Raw genomic sequence first — 26,417 nt, forward strand, 5'->3', positions numbered from 1 at the left:
TATTTAACCAAGACTTGTCTTGGAAGTCTGATCAGCACTAATGGGTTAGTGTTTGATGAAATCTCGGCACGGATTCAGAAAGCTCGTTTGACTTTTGCGAACATACGTCACCACCTTTGGCAAACGCGTGATATCCGTCTATCAATTAAAGGACGAGTATATTGCGCCGTAGTTCGTTCTGTTCTAATTTACGGCTGCGAAACGTGGCCATTAAGAGTAGAAGATACCCGTAAGATACTAGTATTTGATGACAGATGCCTTAGAAATATTGCTTTTGTCTGCTGGTATGACCGGGTAAATAATAGTGAGGTTAGACGCAGGGTATTATTGAATGATGATAAATCAGTTGATGAGGTTGTGAATCTTCATCGAGTGAGATGGTTGGGTCACGTGTTACGTATGCCCGAACACCGATTACCACAACGCGCAACGCTGACTAGTGTTGTGAGTGGTTGGAAGAAAGTTATGGGCGGCCATACCAAAACGTGGTATCAGTGCTTGAAGTCACAAACGTCTGGTGTGAGTCATGTTGGTAGATGCAGACTACTTGGTTGTGGTCGACGCGACTATGGTAAACACTGGTTGTAGAGTGTGTGTGACATGACTTAGAATCAATCACAATGGTGTCAGTGTATACACTCTTTGTCTTCCCTTAAACTGTGAGATTAGAATTACTTTATAACTTTCTTTCTACGATCTAATTTTTTCTCTTTATATGGAATCTTTCTTTTATTTATCACCACCATTGAAGTAACTACTATGAGTTTGATGTTCGTCTTGTTTTGCTAATGAGGTGTGGCAACTTGGATGGATACATATGTGTGCCTGATCTCACGTTGTAGCTGGCTTACTGATTGACTGATCTGCCAAGAGTGAGAATTCACATTACAAGTTGATCACCAAACTACTACATCTATCTGTCCTCTCGTTTCGTAGGTTTTTTGTCATTTACGTTGATCAAGCCACGTTGGTTTGCCATCAAAGTCTGTTATTCTAGTTTGGTTACAGGCTAGTTGTTACTCATTTTCTTTTTCTTATAAAATATGATTTTTCTGAGCATACAATTGTTTATAAATACGAAATCTAAGTTGAGAGGTTTTTTATTTTTAAAAATACTAGTAAAAAAGTGCAAATCCTCACCATCAATATTGCGTATCATTATACCAGTTAAACGTTATGTCGTTTGAAGCATTGACTAACAGGTTCTAGTCCTATTGGGATCATAAACACTCTGGTACAGGTACATATTGGACTGATGAGTCTAAATGAAGTTTTATGTGTGTTAGAAATGATAACCATGTTGAAGTAAGTTTGACTGACTAGTTTATCGCGTTTTATCTCACTAACATATCTTAGATAAGCACTCACTTGAAACTAGGAAATGCTAGACAATTGTTTCGTTCTAGTACAGGATTCCTCAAGAATTTCTATCCACAACCCCACAGAGAATCGAACCCCCAATTATCATATTGAGCACTTAAACTTTAGTTCTGTTGACTGGCATTCAGGAACTTACATGTTTAATTTCAATCAATTCACCATATTGTATAACCATCTTCTAATATCACTGATAGGTAATTGCTTCACATCCGATATAGTTAAACTTTATTGGTCACCAAAACTCGTCTGTATTATCATTTGTATCTATACGATTAATCAAGTCTCTAATGAATTCGATTAATGCTCTTAGCTTAATATTTATTATTGTCTTATATCTACTTTTTGTCATCGGATTTTACTCACTGTTTAGTTGTTGTTCAAAATACATGTGTATAATTGTTTCCATGTAAAATTTAATCAAATTAATTTACTAGTCATGAATGAATTAAAGATTTTGTCAATTTATTTATTTATTTATTTTGGTGATAAATTCAATCTTTGATCAATATGTACATATATATACCATTAATATAAAACAAACAAACAAACAAACAAACACACACACCTACACCTACATATGAGAACATTAAACAATAGTCACAATACAAAACTAACACAATCTATCAAGTGTATAACATTGAAATATAATATTGAAACAAGTAGTTTTTTGTTATCCGAGAAAAGAAAGAAAACTGCCTAGAAAATGTATTGTGCTATTTTTTTTCTTCTTACTCCGTGTTAGTTTTTTAGCAATCATAAGTGGTTCTTTTTAAATAAGGTAAGGTAACCTGTGAAATGTCTTTGTATCATTATTATCTTTTCTCTCACGTTTAATTTTCGATAGAGAAAAATAGTATACAGTGAACTAAATAAACTTTTTAATTAGTTTTTCTCACATTGCAAGATATTTTTTAAAATCAGGATATGGAGGATCCACCTAAAAGAGTTGGAAAATTCTGACTCCAGACTAATGGTGTATATATAGGCTCTAGGATTCTGTAAAAACTAATGAGGTATGAATCTATTGTTGGTTACTGGCTACTATGAGACTGCAATCTCTTTATGTTGCTCCACTTTCTTATAGATTAAACTTCTAGGTCAAAGACTCGAGGAGTGGCCTCTCATGAAAACCATCTGCTTTGGTTTGTGCACCCGGACAGTTTTCTATGCCCCACACAAATCCAATGATTTGTATGGCGTATATATATTAGGGCAGTCCTACTCACTGCCTTCTCGTGGCGGGGTTGTTGTTTACGAAATTGAGAGGACGAAAAGCGAATGTCCGGCGCTTTAACCGGATCCCAAACCAATGGTGCACATGGGCTCCAGTATCCTGAGGGAGCAAATGGCATATGAACCAGTTGTTGGTCACCGGTTACCATGGGACTGCATCTCCTTACGATGCTCCGCTGCCTTGTGGATCAGACCTTTGGGTTCAAGGCTCAGGGAGTGGTCCCCTAAGAAAACCACCTGCTTCGGTCTGGGCACCCGGGCAGTATTCCAGCCCTCATATAAATCGAATGATTTATATGGCGCATATGTATTTGGTGCCTCCTTATATCAAAGTTTGTGTGTCTAAACAAATAAATAGATGAACTATATATATTTCACTTAATGTATTGTGTTATTTTTACGATGAATAATTTCGAATATGCTATGAATATGGTCATATACTTGTATTGGTTAAATAATAAATACAATTGAGATCGATAGATACTAGTTAATAATACATTAATAAAACGAAAACTGTTAATGAAATGAAATTATTTCTACAATAAATCTTGCGTGTTAGAATGTTATCAAATGACAATGGAATAGACTTTCTTAGACGAAAATAACTTAAATGTAGAAAATGCTGCTAAATATAAAAATAACTATAATTTGAAATTGTTCGAAATCGATTGAGAGATTCAGATTATTTTTCTGTCACTTACACTTCAGTGACATTAAAACCTAACTGTCAGACTTTATTTTTATTTCGTAGGTTCTCGTCAGTTGCTTACAACCTGTGATATTTAAAATCATAATTACATAATGGGTTTAAATTACTTACACTAAAGGGTTTGGTTGGAAGTTATATTGTGAAGACATATTCGTATAGTATAGCAAGGGTTTAAATAGATTGAATAGACTGAATATTGTAAATGTATACCTTATGTGAAAGAACATTCTACAGTCTTTTACGAATATCGTTTAAAAAAGTATTAATAATATCAAAAGAACTTGAGGAATGCTACTGATGTTACTGAAGTAATCCAGTTTATAACATCTAAGATATATGTTATCATGCTTTTAAAAATTTCAATTCACTATAATTCAAATTTCATAGAAATAGAAATATTGAACAATTAGAAAAGATGAATGCCTATTATTATCTTGTTTAATTTATTACTTTGTATTTCATTTAGTATGTATAAATTTAGATGAAACTGATCAATTGCAGTCCTAAACATCAATGGGATAACCCAAACAACCAATACAAAACTGAATTAAAACTTCATCCCATTGCACAAGCTAATAGCTTTCTGAACTCAGTAGTTAAGTAAATAATGTGATGGCATTTGGAGCGAATGGCAATGGGTTCGAGTTCCGGATTGAACATCAACTACTGGGATGTAGGTACATTCAACTGACGAGTCCTAAATTTACATATTTTTAAAGTTCTTGTTAGTTATTCTTTCAGAATGGGTTTTGTGGAGATTTTTAGAAATTTCACTGGTTGAAATCATGAGTCAATTGAAGCTAGACCACCATGGAAATTTTTAATGAATATCAATTTTAAGTTTCTGTATTACTTATTATCTCATTCAAGGTTATAGTTATAAACTACTTTGGAGGATTCACATGTTAGAATGTAACAATTGTCTGTTTCGTACACATAGTTCCTTTTAGCATTTTGAAAAGAGCAAGAACAAACATTTTAGCAGAATAGCATGAATTCATTTTGATTTCGTTGATCCTCGTCAGCTGCTTACAACCTGTGATATTTAATATCATAATTATATAATGGGTTTAAATTACTTACATGAAAGCGTTTGATTGTAGGTTATATTGAAGACATATTCGTATAGTATAGCAAGGGTATAAATAAATTGAATAGACTGAATATTGCAAATATATAGCTTATATGAAAGAAAATTCTACATTTTTTATTTCAACTCTTTCTCACATTTATTACATCATTGAGTTTTAATTCAACTATCTTCCGAATTAATAATCTTATTTTATCAACTGAACTCTACTCATTTTATTCGTATCAATATTTATTCATTATATAATCACTTGTTTCTAGCCGTTTGAATTGTTGTCACAATCAATGTTGTAGAATGCTCTTTTACATAAGGTATATATATATTTACCATATTCAGTCTATTCAATTTATTTATACCCTTGCTATACTATACGAATATGTCTTCAATATAACCTACAATCAAACGCTTTCATGTAAGTAATTTAAACCCATTATATAATTATGATTTTAAATATCACAGGTTGTAAGCAGCTGATGAGAACCAACGAAATCAAAATGAGTTCATGCTATTGTGCTAGAATGTTTGTTCTTGTTCTTTTCAAAACGATAAAGGGAACTATGTGTATGAAATGTCAGACTTTATTTTTGTGTACTCTTTGTAGGTGTTATCGGGAAGAAAGTGACTGACATCTGTTAGATATAATGAAATCCAATTTTAACCGAACTGTTATGATTTATTTCATCAAGTATTTTTTTTTGAGATGGTGGAGAAGATTTGCAGCTCAGGTGGATGATTTTGATGATGTTCTGTGAGCATAACAAAACCATTTTGCTCAGAGAACAAAACTTCATTAAAACGTATTTTCTTTTCTCTAAGTTTTTCCTCATTTCAATTAGAGTCAGTCAGTCAGCTACAACGTAGGACCAGGCACATATATGCATCGGTCCAAGTTCCCATACCTCATTCGCACAGCAAGACGATCACCAGATTCATAAAAGTAGTCAATTCAGTGGTGGTAATATATAAAAGAAAGATTGCATATAAGGATATAGTACAGGAAGAAAGAATTAGTTGGTAGAAAAAAAGGTATGAAGGGATTTCAATCTCATAGTTTAAGGGAAAACAGAGAGTTTATGCACCTACGCCATTGTGATCAATCCTGAACCATGTCACTCAGTCTCCAACCATTAGTTACGATGGTCACGCGGACCCCAACCAAGTAGTCTGCATCTACCAACATGACTCAGACTAGAAGTTAGTGAGTTCACGCACTGATACCACGTTTTGGTTTGGCCGCCCCTAACTTTCTTCAATTAGAACCAATTATATAAGAGAAACTGTATATCTATGTATAGAATATTGTTGATTGAAATTTCCTTATTTCATGTATTAGTAATAATAATAAAAATGAACCATATAACTTATTCATTTACTATTGATTATTTAATAAATTTTTAATTCATTCAATTAAATATACGGGTAATTTAATTCAATTTCTTTTTCTATTCAATAAATTACTTATAAAATACCCGCATTTTCTATTATGAACTAGTGAATCATTAATAAATTTAATTTAATTTTATGGAAATAATTTTGTGAATAGATAATCTGCTATCATTATGATTTTTTAGATGTTTTACAGTTTAAGCGAAAGTATCAACGATGTTATTGTTCTTCATTGTTTTGGTATACCTTAACTATACAATATATACTTTAGATTAGAACAAGAATTAAGAAAGAATGATATATAAATTCCAATGAATCTGAACAACATAGATTATAGTATTAGTAGTAGTGTGGTGTGGGTTACTTATATCCGCATAAGTAATATTGTGGTGTGTGCTACTTATATTGACATAAGTAGTATATGATGTTAGTGGTGAACAGAAGGTCTGGATCGAATGGTAAAGAATGGAACAGGATGCAATTTGTATGAAAATGCGAGAAGAATGAAGGCTGAGTGATTTTGAGACAATTGGTGGACATTTTGCAAATTAAGCATTTGCTTTATGATTGTTAGATTTTATTAACAAGTCCTGTAATATTGTGTTATATACATTCGATTGTTCCCCACTGGTGTTTGTGTTCACTACATTTGGTGTCGCTGTCAACCAGGAGGGGGAGGGGTGCTGTTCTGCGAATGCGAATGGACTGATATTTACAAAAGGAACAGTGAAGTTTGAGACGATGGATTAATATTTTGCAAATTAACTATTTACTATATATGGTTCTCAGATTTTAGTGAGATACTCTGTAATTTCATGTTGAATACATTCGATTGTCCCCACTCGTGTTCTTGTTCACCACCGTACTAGTAGTAGTAGTAGTATCAAAGTTTACTTAAAATTTAAGAGCATAAATGTTCGATAAAATTATAGTGTAGAAATGATTTCAAAATAACTGCGACGAATTTTCAACCAGTTCTTAACCAAATTAGAAAATGGCTTTTGTAAATGAATAGTTTATAATAAATAAAACAGTAATATCAGTGTGTAAATAGATTTTATATAATTAGTAAATCTGTTAAAGTTTTCTTTAGATTACTCTACCGTTAATTAAGAATGAATTTATCCTTATAGATATAGATTATCTGTATTCTCGAACCTTTTAAAGAACCTAAGTAGATTTTTAGGAGTTTCCACATTGGTCTTGATTAGAGTTATGTATTAATGTTTAGGATTATGGGATTAAGGATTTCAGTTTTTATCATGGACTAACACAAGTTGTAATCGAAAAGTGCATTAGGGATATTTTATATTTTCATGTTCAGTTCAATCTATGTAAACAGAATTGACCAATTGATATATTTAAAATTATCATTTTTACTATTTAATGACAAAAACTAACTTTTCGCTGTGACTTTAAACGTTCTGAGCATTGTACAAATGTATTTCTACTGCTCGCTACAGATGGTATTTGAATATTACGCTCGTCTCTATACTATATCACATCTTCTAGCATTTTCTCAACTTGTTCACTAACGCTGACTGATTGAGATAAAGATAATCAGTATATTCAAATTTGAACCTAAACTAACCACGTCATGACTCTGTCTTGTTAATAAAAGGATGATAATCGTATCATGAATTCAACTAGTATTGACTAACTTTAGACTATCAAAAGTATCTAGATTTGGATGAATCTCACTAGCCGTAAGCCACAGGAAGAGTGCTAATCGCTTGCATTTGTAAAAAAAAGTGATGGGTAACCTAGTAACTGACAAATATCTGTAAAGCATTCAAATCTCATATAGTAATAGATTAAATGTTCGAATTTTTTCTCACTTATTTCATTTTGACAAATTGAATAGTATCAATTGTTGTGACATTTGAACTGTTTTTCAAAGCTGCTCGAGTGTATAAACCTATTGTTTGGCCTGTGTTACTATCAAGTAAAATTACTTCTATTTAATTGTAAGATAATAAAAATTGGATTTATATAAGTTGGAACTCAGTTTCATAATGATTGGGAGAATTTAATAATAAACTATTCGTTAATTGAGTATTAAATAGATTATTTATACTTCTTTTTTCTCATCTTTTTAGCACCGGAAATTATTAACTATGATCCTATCACATTTGCTACAGATATGTGGTAAGTTAATCATACAACAAGTTGTTAAGTGTATATTTGATCTGTCTAATAAATATGTAAACTGGGCCGGCTAGTTACTAAGGTCGTTAGTTATAGATAACCAGTAAACAAAGGATCAATTGCACTGCGATTTAAACTTTTGCCGTCTTTAGTCATTGTGACCTTATTGACATGGATCTTGTGCAACTGAATATATGTGTTACTAATGTGTGGTCGCTGTACTACAACAATGTGATTGCTAATTCATTCGTAATTGTCCGTACAACCACTCTTTCTACTTATCATAATGAGGTCTCTGGGATATATTTCTGTCCCTAAAATTCAAAATAGTTATGCAGAGTGATGATAGGACAGTTTTAATATGTTAAAATGTTGAAATGACGTTACCGATGTCAGTTAGAAAGCCATTGAAAAACAGAGAGAGTATTGAATAACTGTCTTTTGAAACTTCCAACCATGATCACTCACAACCACATTGATTGGTTAGTAATCCAAGGAAGTTTATATTTTGCAATGTCTGCTATGTCGCATCTATTGTTACATAAATCTATTGTTTCTAAATTTGTCACAATGAGATTGAAATTGACTTTCATCGATAAAATATTTGGCTTAATCTCTACGTGATTGACTTCATCAGTCGCTAATTCCCACTATAATTTTGAGAAATATCAATGAAATCTAGTCTGTAATGTATAATTAATGATAATTAAAATTCTTTTATAAACATTTCATTCAATTTGAAGGTATTTTATCTCCAAATGATAAAGGTGTTTTGTACATTTTAATTTCATAATGGTTCTATAATTGATATCAGTTCATAAAGGGAATTGTTGTTGAGTATGATAGTAGAATCTCCACAATTTGAGTTAACCTTTTAAAATGTTGTTACTGTGTTTCTAAAATTAAAAAATTTTTTACTTCAAGTTTTGAATTGTATATCTTATATAGTTCTATATTTATCTTTAATTGTCGATTGCTTACTGTAATTATATAGTCAAACTGATCTTTTTTAGTTTCACAGTCCATTCATCATATCACTATATTTTTTTGCAATTGTGAAACATGAAATTATAGGGTATAAACTGCAAATATTTAATCATAGGTGTCTTCAAAGCACTTTTTACACATAGTAAAGTCATCTAGTGGATAATTGGTAGATTGGGTGAATGTGTTGGTGAGACTATAAATCTTTGTTTACTGAGCCTGCCTAAGACATATGTATTATCAACGACTACACCTACTCGAAACGATAATACACTGGGCAGTGTTGGAGTAAGTTGTTAAAAACCAATATGTAAGATCAGTCTGTAAAATCACTGATCATGTGTGTGTGTGGGGGGTGAGGCTGATTAGTTCCCAGTTCCTATCTTTCTTAAAAACCAAGATTTTTGTGCTATATTTTTAAGGCATACTTTTTGTATTGAGTACAAGGTAGGCAAGCCGGCTCATCATACTAGAGTAGATCTGACAGGGTTCGAACTTACACTTCAATAGTTGAGAGTCATGTGATAAAGATTATTGTCAAATAAGTATTTTCTGTTTTCTCGCAATAAAGAAATATTTATAATTTTTTATCATCCTGTTTTCATTTTTCCTATCACTACTACTACTGCAACATTTGTAATTATACTGTCAAATTTCTTATAATGATCATCATTATCTGTGTAATCTACATCATTGACTCATAAAAGTGCCTTAAAATCTGGTCTCTGTTTTAACATTCCAGTATATTACATGTAATTAATTGATTTCTAACTATGTAGGACTTTAAAAATTCACAACTCCATTTATTTATTTATTTAAAAACATAAACATTGGTACAAGGAGGCACCAAATATATATGCGCCACATATATCATTGGATTTGTGTGAGGGATAGAATACTATCCGGGTGCACAAACCAAAGCAGATGGTTTTCATGAGAGGCCACTCCTCGAGTCTTTGACCTAGAAGTCTAATCTATAAGAAAGTGGAGCAACGTAAAGAGATTGCAGTCTCATAATAGCCAGTGACCAACAACAGATTCATACCTCATTAGTTTTTACAGAATCCTAGAGCCTATATATACACCATTAGTCTGGAATCAGAATTTTCCAACTCTCCTAAGTGGATCCTCTCTATCCACCAACCTGGTTAAGGATCCGGACATTCGCTTTTGGTCGCGATAAAGCATTAAGTAGAACCCCCGGCAATGGTTGTGCATGCATAACCACGTATGTGCATTTCGACAAAGATAGCTGACTCTCACCACCCTCGACCGTACCGCATTTGGGGCAATGCATCAATAAACCGTATCTACATAGCACTCTACTCTTTCATTTAAAGTTTTCAAACCTCAACTTTTATGTTGACAATCACCCAATTACTATACGTCTAATTATCCCATTACACATCGATCTATATTTTATCACAGACTTTTTCCATATATATATATATATTACCATGACAACAGAATTGATTTTCCTTAATTAATAATCCTTAATTTGTAACCGATTGGTGTTAAATCATTTAATATGATATTTTAAGTGAATATGTAATTCCTTTTTCTTTCGTGGTATTCTGAGGAGCTTATAAAAAAAAAGATTCTTCTTTTCTTCTTTTTTTTTCTACATCGTATTGTGAATTAGTTATCATAATTGAGTGAAATGTTTATATTTAATTTGATTTGTAAACAAAATATGCATTTGTATATGTTTAGATTTGATGATTAATTTATATATATATATAAAAACAAGGAATATACGTAAATAATTTCTAACTTAGGTTTATTTGTTTACTTGTAAAATTGGCTTTTAAAACCCTAAGGGTTTTGTGCACCTTTTACGTGTATTTTTTATTTACGATCTCGTTCTAGCACGTATGTATGTGTGTGTGTGTGTGTGTGGATAAACTCAGTTGTTGAAAGTCAAGTGTATTAAGTTGATATTTCTGTTGTATCATTGAAATGATGTTGTCCACATTATTTCATGTTACTCTATATTTTAACATTTTCAAAATTTTCCTCAGATTTTTTTTTGTTTTGTTTTGATAAATGATAGTTCATAAGAAATACATGTTGTTGCTATGGTTTCATTTCATAATCTCATTAAGTATACATAATTAAATGATGTTTCTGATATTTAAAAAAAACTGAGTTATATGTTTGCATATTTTTAACTTGTATTTTTGAAACGGTAAACGCAAAATAATAATGATTGATAAATTAAAGTGTAGACTTACTTGGTTAAAATGTACAAATTAATTAAGTAGATAATAATTACTATTTCATACTGCTTATTTTTCAATCCTTTTTACATTTTCACCCACTTGATTCATTGGAATAGATAGATTATGAATGGCAATGGAGTGAAGAATGTATGTGAGTTTCTTTCTATTTGGGGCTCGTCAATTGACTGTACCTCCAGTCCAGTGTTGATATTCACGTTCGATCTAGAATATAGTATTTTTCGCTTCAAATTTCTAACGCGTTATACCCTAAACTTAACAACTAATTTGTTTATTGTGTATGGTATTTGTAATATTATTAGCGAGGGATTGAATTATCTCATTTATAATTAGATTTTTCACCAAATGGAGAAGGCTTTGAACTTGTGACTTAGTTGTTAAAATTCAAATGTTTTAACCATAAAACAATGATTGAGTTCTGTATATCAGTAACCAATTAAACCAAACCCTTATCCAAATATTTGATTTAATCTTTTAGGCCTAAAAAAGATCTTATTATTTCAAAGAATTGGTTTTTGTTATGTATATGCTTTGATAATTGATCAGAGCTGTTTACTTCCTTTTTAACAAGATTTTTGATTTACAAATTGTCTAGATTTATGTACTCTACTTTTAGTTATATTGTTTCGGTGATAGTTCCAGTAATACTAATAATACCATCAATTACTTAAATAAATATAAAGTTGAACAGAATATGGAACGTATAACGTATTGTCTATTTTTGTATTGGTTGTCTGAATCTTCCCATTGATGTTTAGGACTTCAATTAATGAGTCTCATATTAGCATATGTTTATCCTGTGTGAATTGCCTCGATATCGTCTTCATCTTACAGGCGAAGCAGTACTTTCTCATAATATTTTTCTCCTGTACCTTTTCAGGTTTAATATTATTGATAGTTGATGATGATTAGACATATTAATGCATACATTGAGTCATGACTTCAATAGAAACCTTGATTATTTCCTATTTCCTACTACTTCTCTCTAATTTTATATAAATATTTAATATTCATATTTTTAATTAGATTAACTAAACATTATGGGTGTGTCTATAACCAAACAAGTTCAATGGTATTATTTATGTATAACAAATAATATACTTGTGTCATCTATTTAACTTTTATCAATCTTAAGTAGATTGTCTACATTTATTCTAGAAAAAAGAAAGTGAACTGACTTTCTAAGAGAGAGAGAGAGAGAGAGATAAAAAAGGGAAATGGTAGATAACTTTTTGGCATAAGATTGTGGTGAGATTAGATGGTGGTTGGAGGTAGTCAACAGGAAACCCTGGACCCGGGTTTCGTGCTACTTGGCACTCGTCAGCTCAGTGGTAACGTCTCTGACTGTGAAGCTGGGTGACACGAGATCGAATCCGCCAGGGAGCACCAGTTCCCTCAAGATTACAGGTACACCTTGCTGACGAGTGCCAAGTAGCACGAAACCCGGGTCCAGGGTTTCCTGTTGACTACCTCCAACCACCATCTAATCTCAATACATAGTGCCCGCAGTGTCGAGTCACCTAGACTGGTGGCCACATTGCAACATGATCGATAGCATTCGATCTGCACTAATAGGGACTAGACAAGCATGAGATTGATCACCACCCAGTGATCAATCAATTGTGATAAGATTGTGGTACTTATTCCCGTCTGTATGTGTATGTATGAATACTACTTTTCCTAAAGATATATAAATTCAATACCACTATTAGTACTGTATTTTTCTCTCTTGTAAATGAAACTAATCAACTATAAATGATACAACCCTTTAAGAAAGATAGAAAAGGGTGAAAAGTTTTAATCCATTCTTATCATCTATGTTATTATTATTAATATTTTGGCTACTACTACTATCAACAATATCTCCATTTTGGAAACATTTCTGTATAGTATATAAATTGTAATCTGTATCGTGTTACTTTATTTTGTAATGGGCCTCTCTTCACAATTTCTCCATTTATTTCCTTTCCGCCCATTTCATTTGACATTTTAGCTTTAGCTAATACTTTTCACATACGTGTATTTGTGTTTGTATGTTAAGATAAATAATCTTTGTAAGCGGAATCGGATAGTGGCTAGTATTAGAATCCAGTGCGCACGTTTCCTCCTACTTGTGACTCAGTGAATGGATGTTCCTGAATTCCAGAGTCGGTGTTCACTTCGGGACTGCAACCCAGTATCGTTCGTTGTAAACACTACCGCTCTATCCACTAAGTTATTGACTCCAGATAGCAACTAGTTTGCGTAGTAGAATGAATTTTAATTAATTTACATTAGTTGTTTGAATCTGTACACAAATCCTTAGTTATATATATTTACTCGGCCCGAATCCTCAACCTTACGGGAGCTTGTCGGTCTCAGCCTCAACACCTCAATAATAATGTTTTTGAATGTGACACTCAATGATATGCATAGTGGATTAGAATCCCCCAAAGTTGGAAATACGTTGTACTAGCGAATGTTTACAAGCATGAAACATAGGTCAAACAAAGAGAAGTTGTAATTTCGTTAATGGTATCCAAATGACACTAAGGATTAGACCACCGTATATGAATAATCTGTACAGGTATATTCTAACCAGATGTTAAATCATTTTTCAATTGCTTCATAATAAATTCACAAGAGCGTTTTGAAGCATGCTTAATGGATTTCAATTTTTGGAGCCGAATAATATCGTTGGCTCTTATATGATAAAAACTTACGTATGAAGGGCAAATGTATGAATCTATACTCAGTTAGTGGCTTAATCCACACTATAATCCTCAATCATAGACATAGAGAATGAAGTTTGAACATATAAGTTTCACTAACATATTTCAATGAAAATATTCTATTTACAATTGATTAATCACTCGGTGATATTCAATGTCATATGTGTTAGATCCTTATAAGTGCAAATCGAATCCTATCGATCAAGTTGCAATGTAACCACCAATCTAGGTGACTTTACATTGCATACACTATGTTGATATAAGATAATGGTTATAGAGTTTCCTGTTAACTATCTCCCAACCATCATCTTATCTCAAAATATTCTATAATGAAATACATTATTAATATCAATCATACTATTCAGTAAATCCGAACAAATTATTGTTATTTTTCCAGTAAAAAAAAAAATGAAAAAAAATGTAATTTTTGACCTCTTTTTTCCCCCAAATAAAAAATTTGTAATTATTTTATAACCTAACCATTTTTTTAAATTTTGTTTCCACATACATACACAAACAGAGAGAGATAGAGAGAAAGAGAGAGTAAATGAATTGAATTATTCCTTAGGAAAATTGTACTTATCTTCATTGTACGTCTTTCCTTATTATTTTTTTTGTTGTTGGTACAGATCAGAAAAAAAATAGATTTTTTTAAAATTAAATTATTTTTTTCCCACAGCAACTGATTTTCTTTCGTCAATTTGGTTGTTTTTTTTTTTAGAAAATATTTTGTTTGCTTCCATAGTGTAATCACAAGAAGAAACTAATGTACTTTCTTTATTCTTCTTCTCTCATTAAAAGATAAGTTTTATCATGTCAAATTTTATTTGTTTTTAAAAGTACATTTAATAAATAATTAATGTAGAGAAATTAGAATTAAATTATTTATGTATTTTATTATTTATCAAATTCGTCAATCATAATATACTTAAGTAGTATAAGTATATTTCTTGTTTATTTGGGGGGGATTTGCATTTTTTTTTGTATGTATAGATCTTTAACTTACCGTTTCATGTTTTAATTATTATGAACCCTTAATAATAATAGTAATAATAATAATAATGTTTTGTTACTATATGAACACACAAATATTGGTACAAGAGGGCACCAAATATATATGCTCCACACCAGATTTTTGTGTGTGGGTTGTGATACTGCCCGGGTGCCCAGACCGAAGCAGGTGGTTTTCTTAGTAGTCCACACCCCGAGCCTTTGACCTAAAGGTCTGATCCACAAGGCAGTGGAGCATCGTGAGGAGATGTAGTCCCATGGTAGCCGGTGACCAATGATTGGTTCATACACCATTTGTTCCCTTAGGATACCGGAGCCCATGTGCACCATTGGTTTGGGATCCGGTTAAAGTGCCGGACATTCGCTTTTCGTCCTCTCAATTTCGTAAACAACACCCCTACCTCGAGAAGGCAGTGAGTAGCACTTCCCTGGCAGAAGCTGTATACGCGTGGCCGTGTGAGAGTATTTCGAGAGAGATGGTGGACCCACTCAACTCTCGGCCATACCAGGGCATTTGGGGGCACAACTATATGAAACTCTCAACTTTATTTGTGTACTATTACAATAAATATCCGTTTAAAATGTAATCCAATTATAATTATTCAGAAAAAATGTTTTATTATGTATTTTTCAATAGTCCATATCTACTACTTATCTGTAGTTACAAGAGATTGTTATCAATTCATCTACTGTAACTATATACATTTTTGTTTGATTCATCATATATATATATATATATATATATATATATATACGATATATAAATTCTTATCAATTAAAACGATAAATATAAAGAAATATACATTAAGAACTATTGTGTTTTTATTAGGATTTCCCAGTATTTATCATTTCAATAATTTATAAGTTTTTTATAAATATCTTGAGAGTACATACAATATACATTCATAGTTATTCAGTTCAAATGACATTAATAACAGAAAAGTCGATTAAAATATCTACACAAATGAAAATACGTATAATAAACAATTGAGCAGATCTTTGATCACAGTAGGTCAATCAGATATTGTCAAATCATTGGTGAAGAAATCCCAATTTCTGATTATTTCGCCGTATCATCTTTCCTATTTTAAAAAAGGTTGGTTTTTTGAATTTAACTGACAGTGTTGAAATTGGGTGCACATTAACATACATAAATAGTTCGAGTATTTCTCTCTTTCCCTCTCTCTCTCTATTGATTATCCTTTTGTTAAACAGAAAAATTGTTAAAAAAAAACACAACATAATTGATCCTCTATAATATCATATCTAGCTATCATATATTTGATACTATTATAAAGAGAATTAATATTGTAGAGTACACGGAACTGGTCAAAAATATTATTATCGATATGGGGATTTGTGAAGACTGCAGTACTTTTACTGTTGAATTCACAAATTGATCTAAACTGAGGAGCCTCATGTTAGGATGAAACGGCTGTCCAGTGTTTCCAGGTTTTCAATGGTGGTCTGGCTTAGATCGACTCGTGAATCCGACCGTCAAAAATATTGTTGTTTGTACTTAAACATATAGCATTAAAGAAATTTATTTATAAGTTGTTGAAATTCTATGTATCGATTTCCTCACAGTATTCAATAATTTGACATTTAATAAAACGATTATTATTATTGCTATCGTGATCACTAAAATAGTAGAATATTGATTATCCAATTAATAATTTACAATGTTTATGACTTAAATCGGGACTTTTCTTTTAAATTTTATCTTCCTAAATTGACTGTTTATTTGTAGGGTGTGTTCATCGTTAATTGACATCGTGGGATGTGACAATGTGTGAAATACCTTTACATCATTGATAGGAAATACAATGAATACATCAACAGAATAGTCTTTGAAATAATTGGGGAAAGGTTGTAACTTAGATGAATGCTTTTAGTTGTATTGTGTTCTATAACCGTTGATTAGTTTGATTTTGAAGCTCAGCGCTCATCACTCAGCACAACACAAACAATAGCAACTGAGTTATATAAATGACTTTGGATATGTAGTTTGTACTGAATTTCGTATTAATTATGGTTTATAACATTTGATAACTGTCTTCAGGCTTCTATTTACATGGTAAACTATAAGAAGATGGTTATTTCATGATTTATTCTCTAGAAAGTAAAACTTCATAGAAACTTCATACACAATGTAGTGAAAGTCACCTACATAAGGTTAGAGAAGATAAAATAAGAGAAATTGGACGTCAAACGATAAGTATATGAGAAGAATGCTTTATTAGTAAGTATCGTCTAAAACTATATTTATTAATAAATGTTAGTCGAAAAGTGTTAGATCCTAATGTCAGTGATGTAAACACTACTATTTGGTTTGTGTAGGATTTCCACTCAATTCTTCTAATCTGAATCTGTATTGTTTGTTGTGAGATATGATAGAGTTGCATGAATAAAAAGGGTGAACATTTTTATTATCTTTCAGTGAGTTACTTTTTTGCTTTCTTATTAATCAGACATTACAACGAAAACCTTTGGTTAGTGTATTTGTATAGTGTAGATGCATTATAGATATCATTTTATGTTATTAATTCACACCGTTGTATTCTAACTTTGTTGATCTAATCTTCTTACCTTAAAGCTTTTATATTTTATTTAGAAACAAGTTAACATTAAACTGATGGCGTGTACTCATTGTAAGCAATAAAAAAAGGCTTAATTCAAGCATATAACAGAGAATGAAATGGAAACCTAGTGTTTGAACTGTATTCAACTTTTAACTAAGATCAAATATTCGAATCTCATTCCACTTGGAATGATTTGGGTAACTCGGATAGTACGTCTCAAAGCCCTATTTATATTAAATATGTACTTGATCAATAAATAATATTAAATCATATGGACAGCTTAAATTACTGTTCAATGTTTCATGATTTTATTTATTTTTTTTTTATTATTAATGGCTTTATTCAATATTATCTTTTTGGTACAATATAGAATTCTCAGCACAGGGTATTTCAACAAGTTACTTATTGAACAACGAACAAAAAGGCAGTAGCAAATACAAAAAGAAATAAAAAAAGGTTTTTTTTAAAAAAATATTGAGTTTATTATCATTTTTATTGTTTTGATTCATTCGCTTTCTCTTGCATTTTCCTTCTCTCATCTTCCCTTCTTTCGCTTTTTCTCGTTGCTCTGATATAAAATGTACCAACTTAAGCTATATACATCCACAGTTTCGTGTCAGATTCGACGTTTACACATATTACATTTACTTATTAAATAATTGATGATTAAAATGTACACACATACACACACAGACATGATGAATTTACTTACTCTTTTAAGAATGTGCTCGAAATTCATGATGAAAAATTATAGGATCAAAACTAGTGAGAAAATGACACATTCATTAAATTCCAATATTCCTTCAGTACGTTTTTTTTTACTTCTTGTAAAAGTTATATTCCGTTCTTTATCCTTCTTTTTCTTTTTTTTTGAACAAAGCGGTATCTATGTGTTTGTTTAAAGCAAATTGTGAACAATTACTTTCGTTGTGAAAAATATACCCAAAGCATTTTCAAAGTCTACATTCCTTTCCAGGTCAACCATTTATCTGTCATAAACGTCAAATCGCTTTTTGATGTTTCTCTGTATCTTTGATTTTGTGTGTGTGTGTGTGTATGTATGTATGTATGAGTGTTAAGTCACTTTATTATTGTATACGAATATATTTCTGTTTCTTTATTAGTATAATTATGCCTAATCATGATTGTTGTTAAAAATGACTGTTTAATGAATCTAAAACTTTCCTTCCACAAAAAAAACTGTGAAAGAAACATGAGATGGATTGAATTCACCAAGTTGAATTGTGTTCTTTTTTTAATAGTTGATGATGATAGATTAGGATGAATCGTTAGAAGGTGTGTTACACTTGTTTCAGTATTATTATTTACAATCGTTTATTATTATTACCATTATTATTATTATTATTATTATTATTATTATTATTATTATTATTATTAGTAGTAGTAGTAGTAGTAGTAGTAGTAGTAGTAGTGGTAGTAGTAGTAGTAGTAGTAGGAGGAGGAGGATGAGTAGGAGTGTTATTGCTACCACTAATTATACATTACATATTAGCATTTTATTATACTGAAATGTATTTTTCAATGTTGATTTATCTAGTCTTTGAGATACAACATGTTTTTTTATTGTTTTTATCATTCTCCATTCATCAAAAACTATAAAATTAATGTGTCTCGATAAAGCTCAACACTTAACATAAGACATTTTATTATATTTAAACTTGAATTATTTGGGTATAAATTGTATGCGTAAGTTTACTAAGAATGATTTATTAACTAACAAAACTTTTTACATGATGTTCATCGTTAATCTATAAACAGTTTTGAGAGAATATTTATCAAAGTTAGGGAGCATTAGTCCATTGTTGTAATAAAGATTTTATTAGGTTACAAATATAGATATAATGGTAAGGTAACGTGCTCAACTACTACACTCGATATGATCTAATTAAATATTAATGCAAACTTGTTTTGGAGCAATATTTTGACTTTATATAGAGGAAAATGGTTTCTAAATAGTTGTATTGTTTACAAAGGCTCTCAGAATGGTCATCATTTTGCTGACGTCTTTCTTTAACATGCTTACACAAACCTTCTAGGAAAGTTGAGAAGGCATCATTTAACGCCTCAGTCCCAAACATGGATCTCAAGGGTTTCTGCTAATTTCATGTAAAGCATGGTCAAATTCACCTGGTAATTATTTACAGCCATCAAAGGGTTAGTCACGTTTGTGGAAGATAATTAAATTCCTTCAATGTTACAGGTTCGCTATGATGTTGAGGGATCACAGATATGAATCATAGACCCTAGTCTATACTGCTGAATGTCCCTAAATTTCAGTCATCAAACAGTTTGCACCACCATGTCGAGTCGCTTATTTTCTTAACAATGCTTTAAAAATATTCGGTTACTTAAGTTGAATTAGCTCCAAGTCCTAAAATCACGACGTTAGTTATCTTTTAAGGAATGATTAGCTTAATATTTCGGAGTACAACGTAATGTTTTAGCATTTAGTTATACGTTTTTAACGAAGTCAGCATTGAGAATTTAATAGAATGTGACCCCATCCCTTTTTCTATTAAAGGGACCATATGTTGCACAGTTTTTGTTTATAAATGTTAAGTTCTTTCATTTAACAATTTTTCTAACTCATATTTTTCCATTACCTGTCTGATTGGTTGCTAACTAATTTTATATTTGCTCCAAGGTTATGTTTTCGTTACTATATACACGATGTGGTATTATTTCAGTTTGTGTGTTTGAATAACAAGTTTTACTGCACTCTCAACCTTCTTCTGTGTTCTTTCGCAACTGAATATTATTGTAGTGGGTATGTTTGTTGCCGTTTCGTTGAGTCTGTCGTAGAGACACGTTCGTATTAGAATAAACTTGGTCGTTTTCTAATTAATAAGTACCGTAAGCCTATACCGAACAAACTCCAATACTCAGCAATATCATATATTTTATCTTGGTCAACAATTTATGCTCTGTTGATGGCGTTTATAACTTGTAGCACCAAATGATTCATGCTTCAGTTAATGTTAAAAAACAAGCCCCTTCATGATGTATTATACAGATTGTTTTTGAGTACTGGTAAGTTCAATACTGATATCCAGAATTGCCTGCCGATCGTTTTACATTTGATTTGTTTCAGTCCAGTTCCCCCTTCTCAAATGTATCAGCAGTAATATTCCATTATGCTTCTGTTAGTTTCATACTGTTTTCTTTATGGTTACTATCAGGTCTGTTGGGGTTCTTACATATTATCTACTTACTGGAATCTCTCCATTTCTTGGTGAAGATAAATATATCACAATGCAAAATATTACTCATAATACAATTACGTATCCTGATTCCCTTTTTAATAATCGTTCACCCGATTCAATTGACTTTATTCAGCGCCTTCTACAACGTTCACCGACGTAAGTTTTGTGTAGTACATACATGTTTTATTTTTCTCAGTTTTAGAAAATTGATTTCGTTGATGGTTTGAGTAGTATTTTCTTCTTCTTAAAAATGTTACTGAACTGGTACTACAATTAGAACAGATGATGAAAATATCACGCCACTACTTTTATTTTATTTTTTTCGATTCGGAGACAGGTGAAGGTAAAATGAAGCGAATTTTCATTGTGTATTTCTCCAACCGTTGTTGCTATCTTTACTTGTTGATCGGGCTTGCCTATCCTAATGACCTGGCTGAGCTATATTGGGTGGAACAATTACTTCGTTAGGTCCAACTTTTTCAACCTGGTCAATTGGGGAACAGTAAGACTAAAAGCAAAATATTCATTTTCCGAGGGGGGGAGTCGTACTGCTAATTGTACTGAGGTGTGATGAGAGTAAGGTATCTCCCAGCATCTTCAACGATATTGTCTTTTCCCAACAGAAGGAAGAGAGCTGGAAAAGTTTGACCCAAGAAATGTTACGTCTCACCTTACCTCGCGGATTTTGGTCGCAAGTGGTAAGACCTTTCGAGGCACGGAGCTAACACATTACAAACGTCTCACCTACCTTGAGGAGTTCTTTCTTGGGCTGTGTGGTCACACTTCCAGAACTCTACATCCACTCTGAACCAGTTCCTTTTCTGGTCTCCTATGAAGAAATACTATTCCTTGATTTGGACAACCGGAATGTGAAAACCTCTTTTACTCCTCTAACTGCACTGATTGTGCATTTCAGATTATATGAAGCATCTTTTTGATACTACTAAGCCGAAACAGATTGATTTTAGAAGTATTGAACTGTTACTAAAGCTTAAACACTTGTGTTTACATGGTGGATAGACTCTGTAATGATCATATAACTTTCATAAAACATCATATCATATTTATTCTGTTATTTATGTGTTATTGTTGTTTGCGTTATACTGTTGTGTTCGTACTCTAATCTAAATTATTCACGATTGCAGTATAAATCGAAATTCATTCGACTTTTTCGGTTTTTCATTTATCTAACAGGTAGGTACTTACTTAGGTAGGCAGGTAGATAAATAAATCCAACACATTGATTTATTGGATATGATATACTATTTAGTTTCATGTATTTGTAAATTATAACGTTTAGATATTAGTTATTATTCTGCATGTTCATTTTCATGATAACAATTCTTATGTGCGTAACAGTTTGAAATTGTTTGTATCAGTCTATTTATCCAATGATTGAATAATGTATTCACTTAAATAAACTAGGCATATATATTTCAACTGATTCATTGTAAATTCAAATCCTGTTTCACTCAACTAGTATCATTAAATTTCAGACTAAATGTATGTTATTTAGCTTTGACTAAAATGGACGTCTTTTCTCTAATAAATTAGGTCATCATAGAGAATTACACATTGCGTGTGTTTGTTTTTCCATTTTGTAGTTTTTTAGTTTGAGCACCTTTATTTAGACGTTAAAAAGTTACAAAGATTCCATTTTGTCCCTACGATATACGACCTTATAGTTTTAGAAATCTGATCCCATACCTAAATTTGACAGTTCTTAACTCTTTTTTTTTCTAAAAATTACTGTTATGTTAGTGAGGATTGGACGTCGAGTACGTATAACTAACACACGTTTTAGATAATGTTAGTTTACAACTCTACTTGGTGGGTACCATTATACACAAGCGCTGCTTCAGTTTCACTTTTGAAAATTAAAACCATTTAACGTAGCGTTCGCGCTGTTTTCCTTCATCGATACAAATGGTTCGATTTGTATATTAATTGTAAGTCGTTAAAACAATCACTTACATAATAATTTGGATCATATTCAAACTGGTTTTACACACTGGAACGTGAAGTTAACGGTGAATTCATTAGGCTTTCTATCGGTCGGTTGCAGGTTTGAACCCCACTCCACCTATTTCAGTTTGGCCAGCCAGCTAGAATCATTAGGACTCACATAAACAGCTTGATAAAATTAAGCGTTTTATAATTAGTGAACCTCAATCATATTGGTTGTAAGCAATCAATTTACCAATTTGGAATTAATAACCGTAGCGTTTTGTGTTGGAAATTAAGTAGATTTGAAACATTCAACCTCAGCGAATTCCTACTCGACCCCTTCTAAAATCATCTCAGTCTCTGTGAAAACTACCAGTACTAACAGCGTCGTGGATACGTACTGACGATGAGTCCTGAATTAAGATGAAACAACTGTCTGACTTGACTCTTAGTTCCTCCCCAGTTGATATATATTTATGGGTATTAGAGAATGGTGGTAAATCAATTGATGAGGTTGTGAAGCTTTATCGAGTGAGATGGTTGGGTCACGTGTTACATATGCCCGAACACCGATTACCACAACGCGCAACGCTGACTAGTGTTGTGAGTGGTTGGAAGAAAGTTATGGGCGGCCATACCAAAACGTGGTATCAGTACTTGAAGTCACTAACTTCTGGTGTAAGTCATGTTGGTAGATGCAGACTACTTGGTTGTGGTCGACGCGACTATGGTAAACACTGGTTGTAGAGTGTGTGTGACATGACTTAGAATCAATCACAATGGTGTCAGTGTATACACTCTTTGTCTTCCCTTAAACTGTGAGATTAGAATTACTTTATAACTTTCTTTCTACGATCTAATTTTTTCTCTTTATATGGAATCTTTCTTTTATTTATCACCACCATTGAAGTAACTACTATGAGTTTGATGTTCGTCTTGTTTTGCTAATGAGGTGTGTCAACTTGGATGGATGCATATATGTACCTTGTCCTACGTTGTAGCTGACTGACTGATATATATTCATGACAAAAATCACCTTTAAAATATTTATGTATAAACAAACTTTATTCTGAAATTAAAATTTTCATTCCCATATATGTGATAACGAGAGTGACAGAAGAAACAATTGTAGTAATGCTTTAAAATTACTTCCTTTTATCGATGCTATATATATTGGATTATTATTATTATTATTATTATTATTATTATTATTATTATTGTTAAGTAGGGAAGTTATTGATGCTGTGTGCGTTACGCTTTTCTAATTTCAAATAAATTGTCGCAAAAATCATGCTTATTCATATTACATGTGAATCATGTATGATTCATGATGTAGTTACTAGTTAGTTGTTCTTATGTTGTTGTTCTTTTTTAATGTCAATTTCTGTCTGGGTTATGACTGATGTAAATGATAATGATGACTATAATAGTGACCATTTTATCTAATAATAATAATAATAACATTAACAAAGAAAGACAATTTAGCTTAAATCTACCGTGTTTTTAGCGGAATTATTATAATTACAAAAGTATGAGGAAGATTTCCTTTCAGATATTTAGTTGCTAATCTATCTATCCATATATATAAACAATCAAGTGAAAGAAAAATCAGATTTGATAAAACATATGACTTTTGCTTATGGTTAAGATACAGAGAGAAGTTTCAAAACTTGTAGAATCAGTGATCTACAAGCTTTTCAGTATATAGGTTAGGTTTCTGTATGTGTATTGTGATAGCTTCAGCGTTGGGTAAAAAATGAACCCGTAAACTATGTGGTAAATTTAATGGATTATAGTAAATAACTTTAAAAGTTTTTCCGAGTCAACTTATATGTCCTGGGCTAATCAATCTTAATATCTTGATTATCCTTTGCTCAACGCATCCTGATAACATTCTGTTATACAATTACTTATGACCTATCTAACTTGCTAAACAGGAAAAGTTATATTGGTAAGGACATATAGATGTGATTAATTTAGACAGTCTATCTTTGTTAGTAGACGTCAACGTCTGAAGGGAAGCGCGGGATACAATGGACATCTAAGATGCAGTTGAACGATCTAGACTTCGCAGACGACCTGGCCCTTCTATCTCAAACGCAACAACAGATGCAGGAGAAGACGAACAGTGTGGCAGCAGCCTCAGCAGCAGTAGGTCTCAATATACACAAAGGGAAAAACAGGATTCTCCGATACAACACAGAATGCACCAATCCAATCACAATTGACGGAGAAGATTTGGAAGATGTAAAAACCTTTACGTATTTGGACAGCATCATTGATGAACAGGGTGGGTCTGATGCAGATGTGAAGGCGCGGATCGGCAAAGCAAAAGCAGCATATTTACAACTGAGGAACATCTGGAACTCAAAGCAACTGTCAACCAACACCAAGGTCAGAATTTTCAATACAAATGTCAAGACATTTCTACTGTATGGGGCGGAAACCTGGAGAACTACGAAGGCCATCATCCAGAAAATACAGGTGTTTATTAACAGTTGTCTACGCAAAATACTTCAGATCGATTGGCCGGACATTATTAGCAACAACGTACTGTGGGAGGGAACAAACCAGATCCCAGCGGAGGATGAAATCAGGAAGAATTGCTGGAAGTGGATAGGACACACATTGAGGAAAGCACCCAACTGCGTCATAAGACAAGTCCTCACATGGAATCCTCAAGGCCAAAGGAAAAGAGGAAGACCAAAGAACACATTACGCCGAGAAATGGAAATAGACATGAGGAAAATGAACAAGAATTGGATGGAACTAGAAAAGAAGGCAGAGTGGGTTAGAGAATGCTGGTCGGCGGCCTATGTTCCATTGGGAGTAACAGGCGTGATTAAGTAAGTAAGTATCTTTGTTAGTGATTTTCATTACCGAACGATCGTAAAGAACCGCTTTCAATTTAAATGCATTAATTTTTTTATCAACAGTTTTTCTTAGTCGTTTTATCAGTTAAGGTTTAGGGCTAGGTTTAGATGATGACACCTTGCAAAAACACATTTCATTTTCTAAATTAAACTAACTTTGAAACTGAAACGTCTTTCGCTCTGGTTTTCTTGCGAAGTTCAAGTGTCAAAGTTTGTGGGGGGGGGAGGGTCTAGAGATCGATCTACTATTCAATGTCTCAAACTTAATGTATAGAGCTTATTAAGAATCTGCAATGTGGTTTTTTGTTTTATTTTTACGTCATAAATTCAATGTGTCTTTACATTTTAACAAATATTAGTATTCCCAATATTAAACTGCAAATTATTATCTATTGTTTAAAGTAGAAAGTTGTTATCCATGAAAATATTCACGGTTATTATCGTTACTATAACGACTATTCAAGTAATAATAGAGAGAATAGTAGTGACATTACAAACTGTGAGTCTGGACAACTCGGATCTGAATCTGACAATTAATATGATTTCTCTCGAGCTTGTAGTGTTGCTTCTTGCTGATTTATACCAGGTAGCACTAAACCTTGTTTCATAATTTTCATCCAATTGCCTTCATCCACCTTGGACCATAGAGATGTGAGATTATGATCAAATGTGTTTTCCACTTTTTCTTTCGAATGTTAGTTTAAATGTCATTATCTGTACGTTTTTACACATTCATACTAACTGATCGCTAAATAGTTGTGGTAACTGACATTATGTTGTCAATTTATTAGTGCTGACTAAATTCTATCGATTACATTGCATATTAACTGTTTATCTAATTGCGTGTATACTATCTTTCGACATAAGGTAGTTGAAAACAAACGCCAAGAAACTGATAT

The 26,417-nt window shown here is 32.1% G+C and overlaps 1 protein-coding gene across 2 annotated transcripts in view; it reads left to right on the top strand.

The window, feature by feature from the left end:
- STK17A (Serine/threonine-protein kinase 17A) overlaps nt 1-26,417 on the top strand; it is a 54,566-nt gene that overhangs the window by 13,944 nt on the left and 14,205 nt on the right. The window contains exons 5-7 of one of the 2 annotated variants that reach the window (XM_051209921.1): nt 7,898-7,946; nt 14,603-18,770; nt 20,675-20,854. In XM_051209921.1, the coding sequence (XP_051075408.1) occupies nt 20,748-20,854 (107 nt within the window). In that variant the 5' untranslated portion in view covers nt 7,898-7,946; nt 14,603-18,770; nt 20,675-20,747. The remainder of the gene's footprint in view (nt 1-7,897; nt 7,947-14,602; nt 18,771-20,674; nt 20,855-26,417) is intronic. The other variant, XM_051209922.1, reaches the window with a different exon arrangement.

This window comes from Schistosoma haematobium, chromosome 1, assembly GCF_000699445.3.
Source record: "Schistosoma haematobium chromosome 1, whole genome shotgun sequence".
Taxonomy (NCBI): domain Eukaryota; kingdom Metazoa; phylum Platyhelminthes; class Trematoda; order Strigeidida; family Schistosomatidae; genus Schistosoma; species Schistosoma haematobium.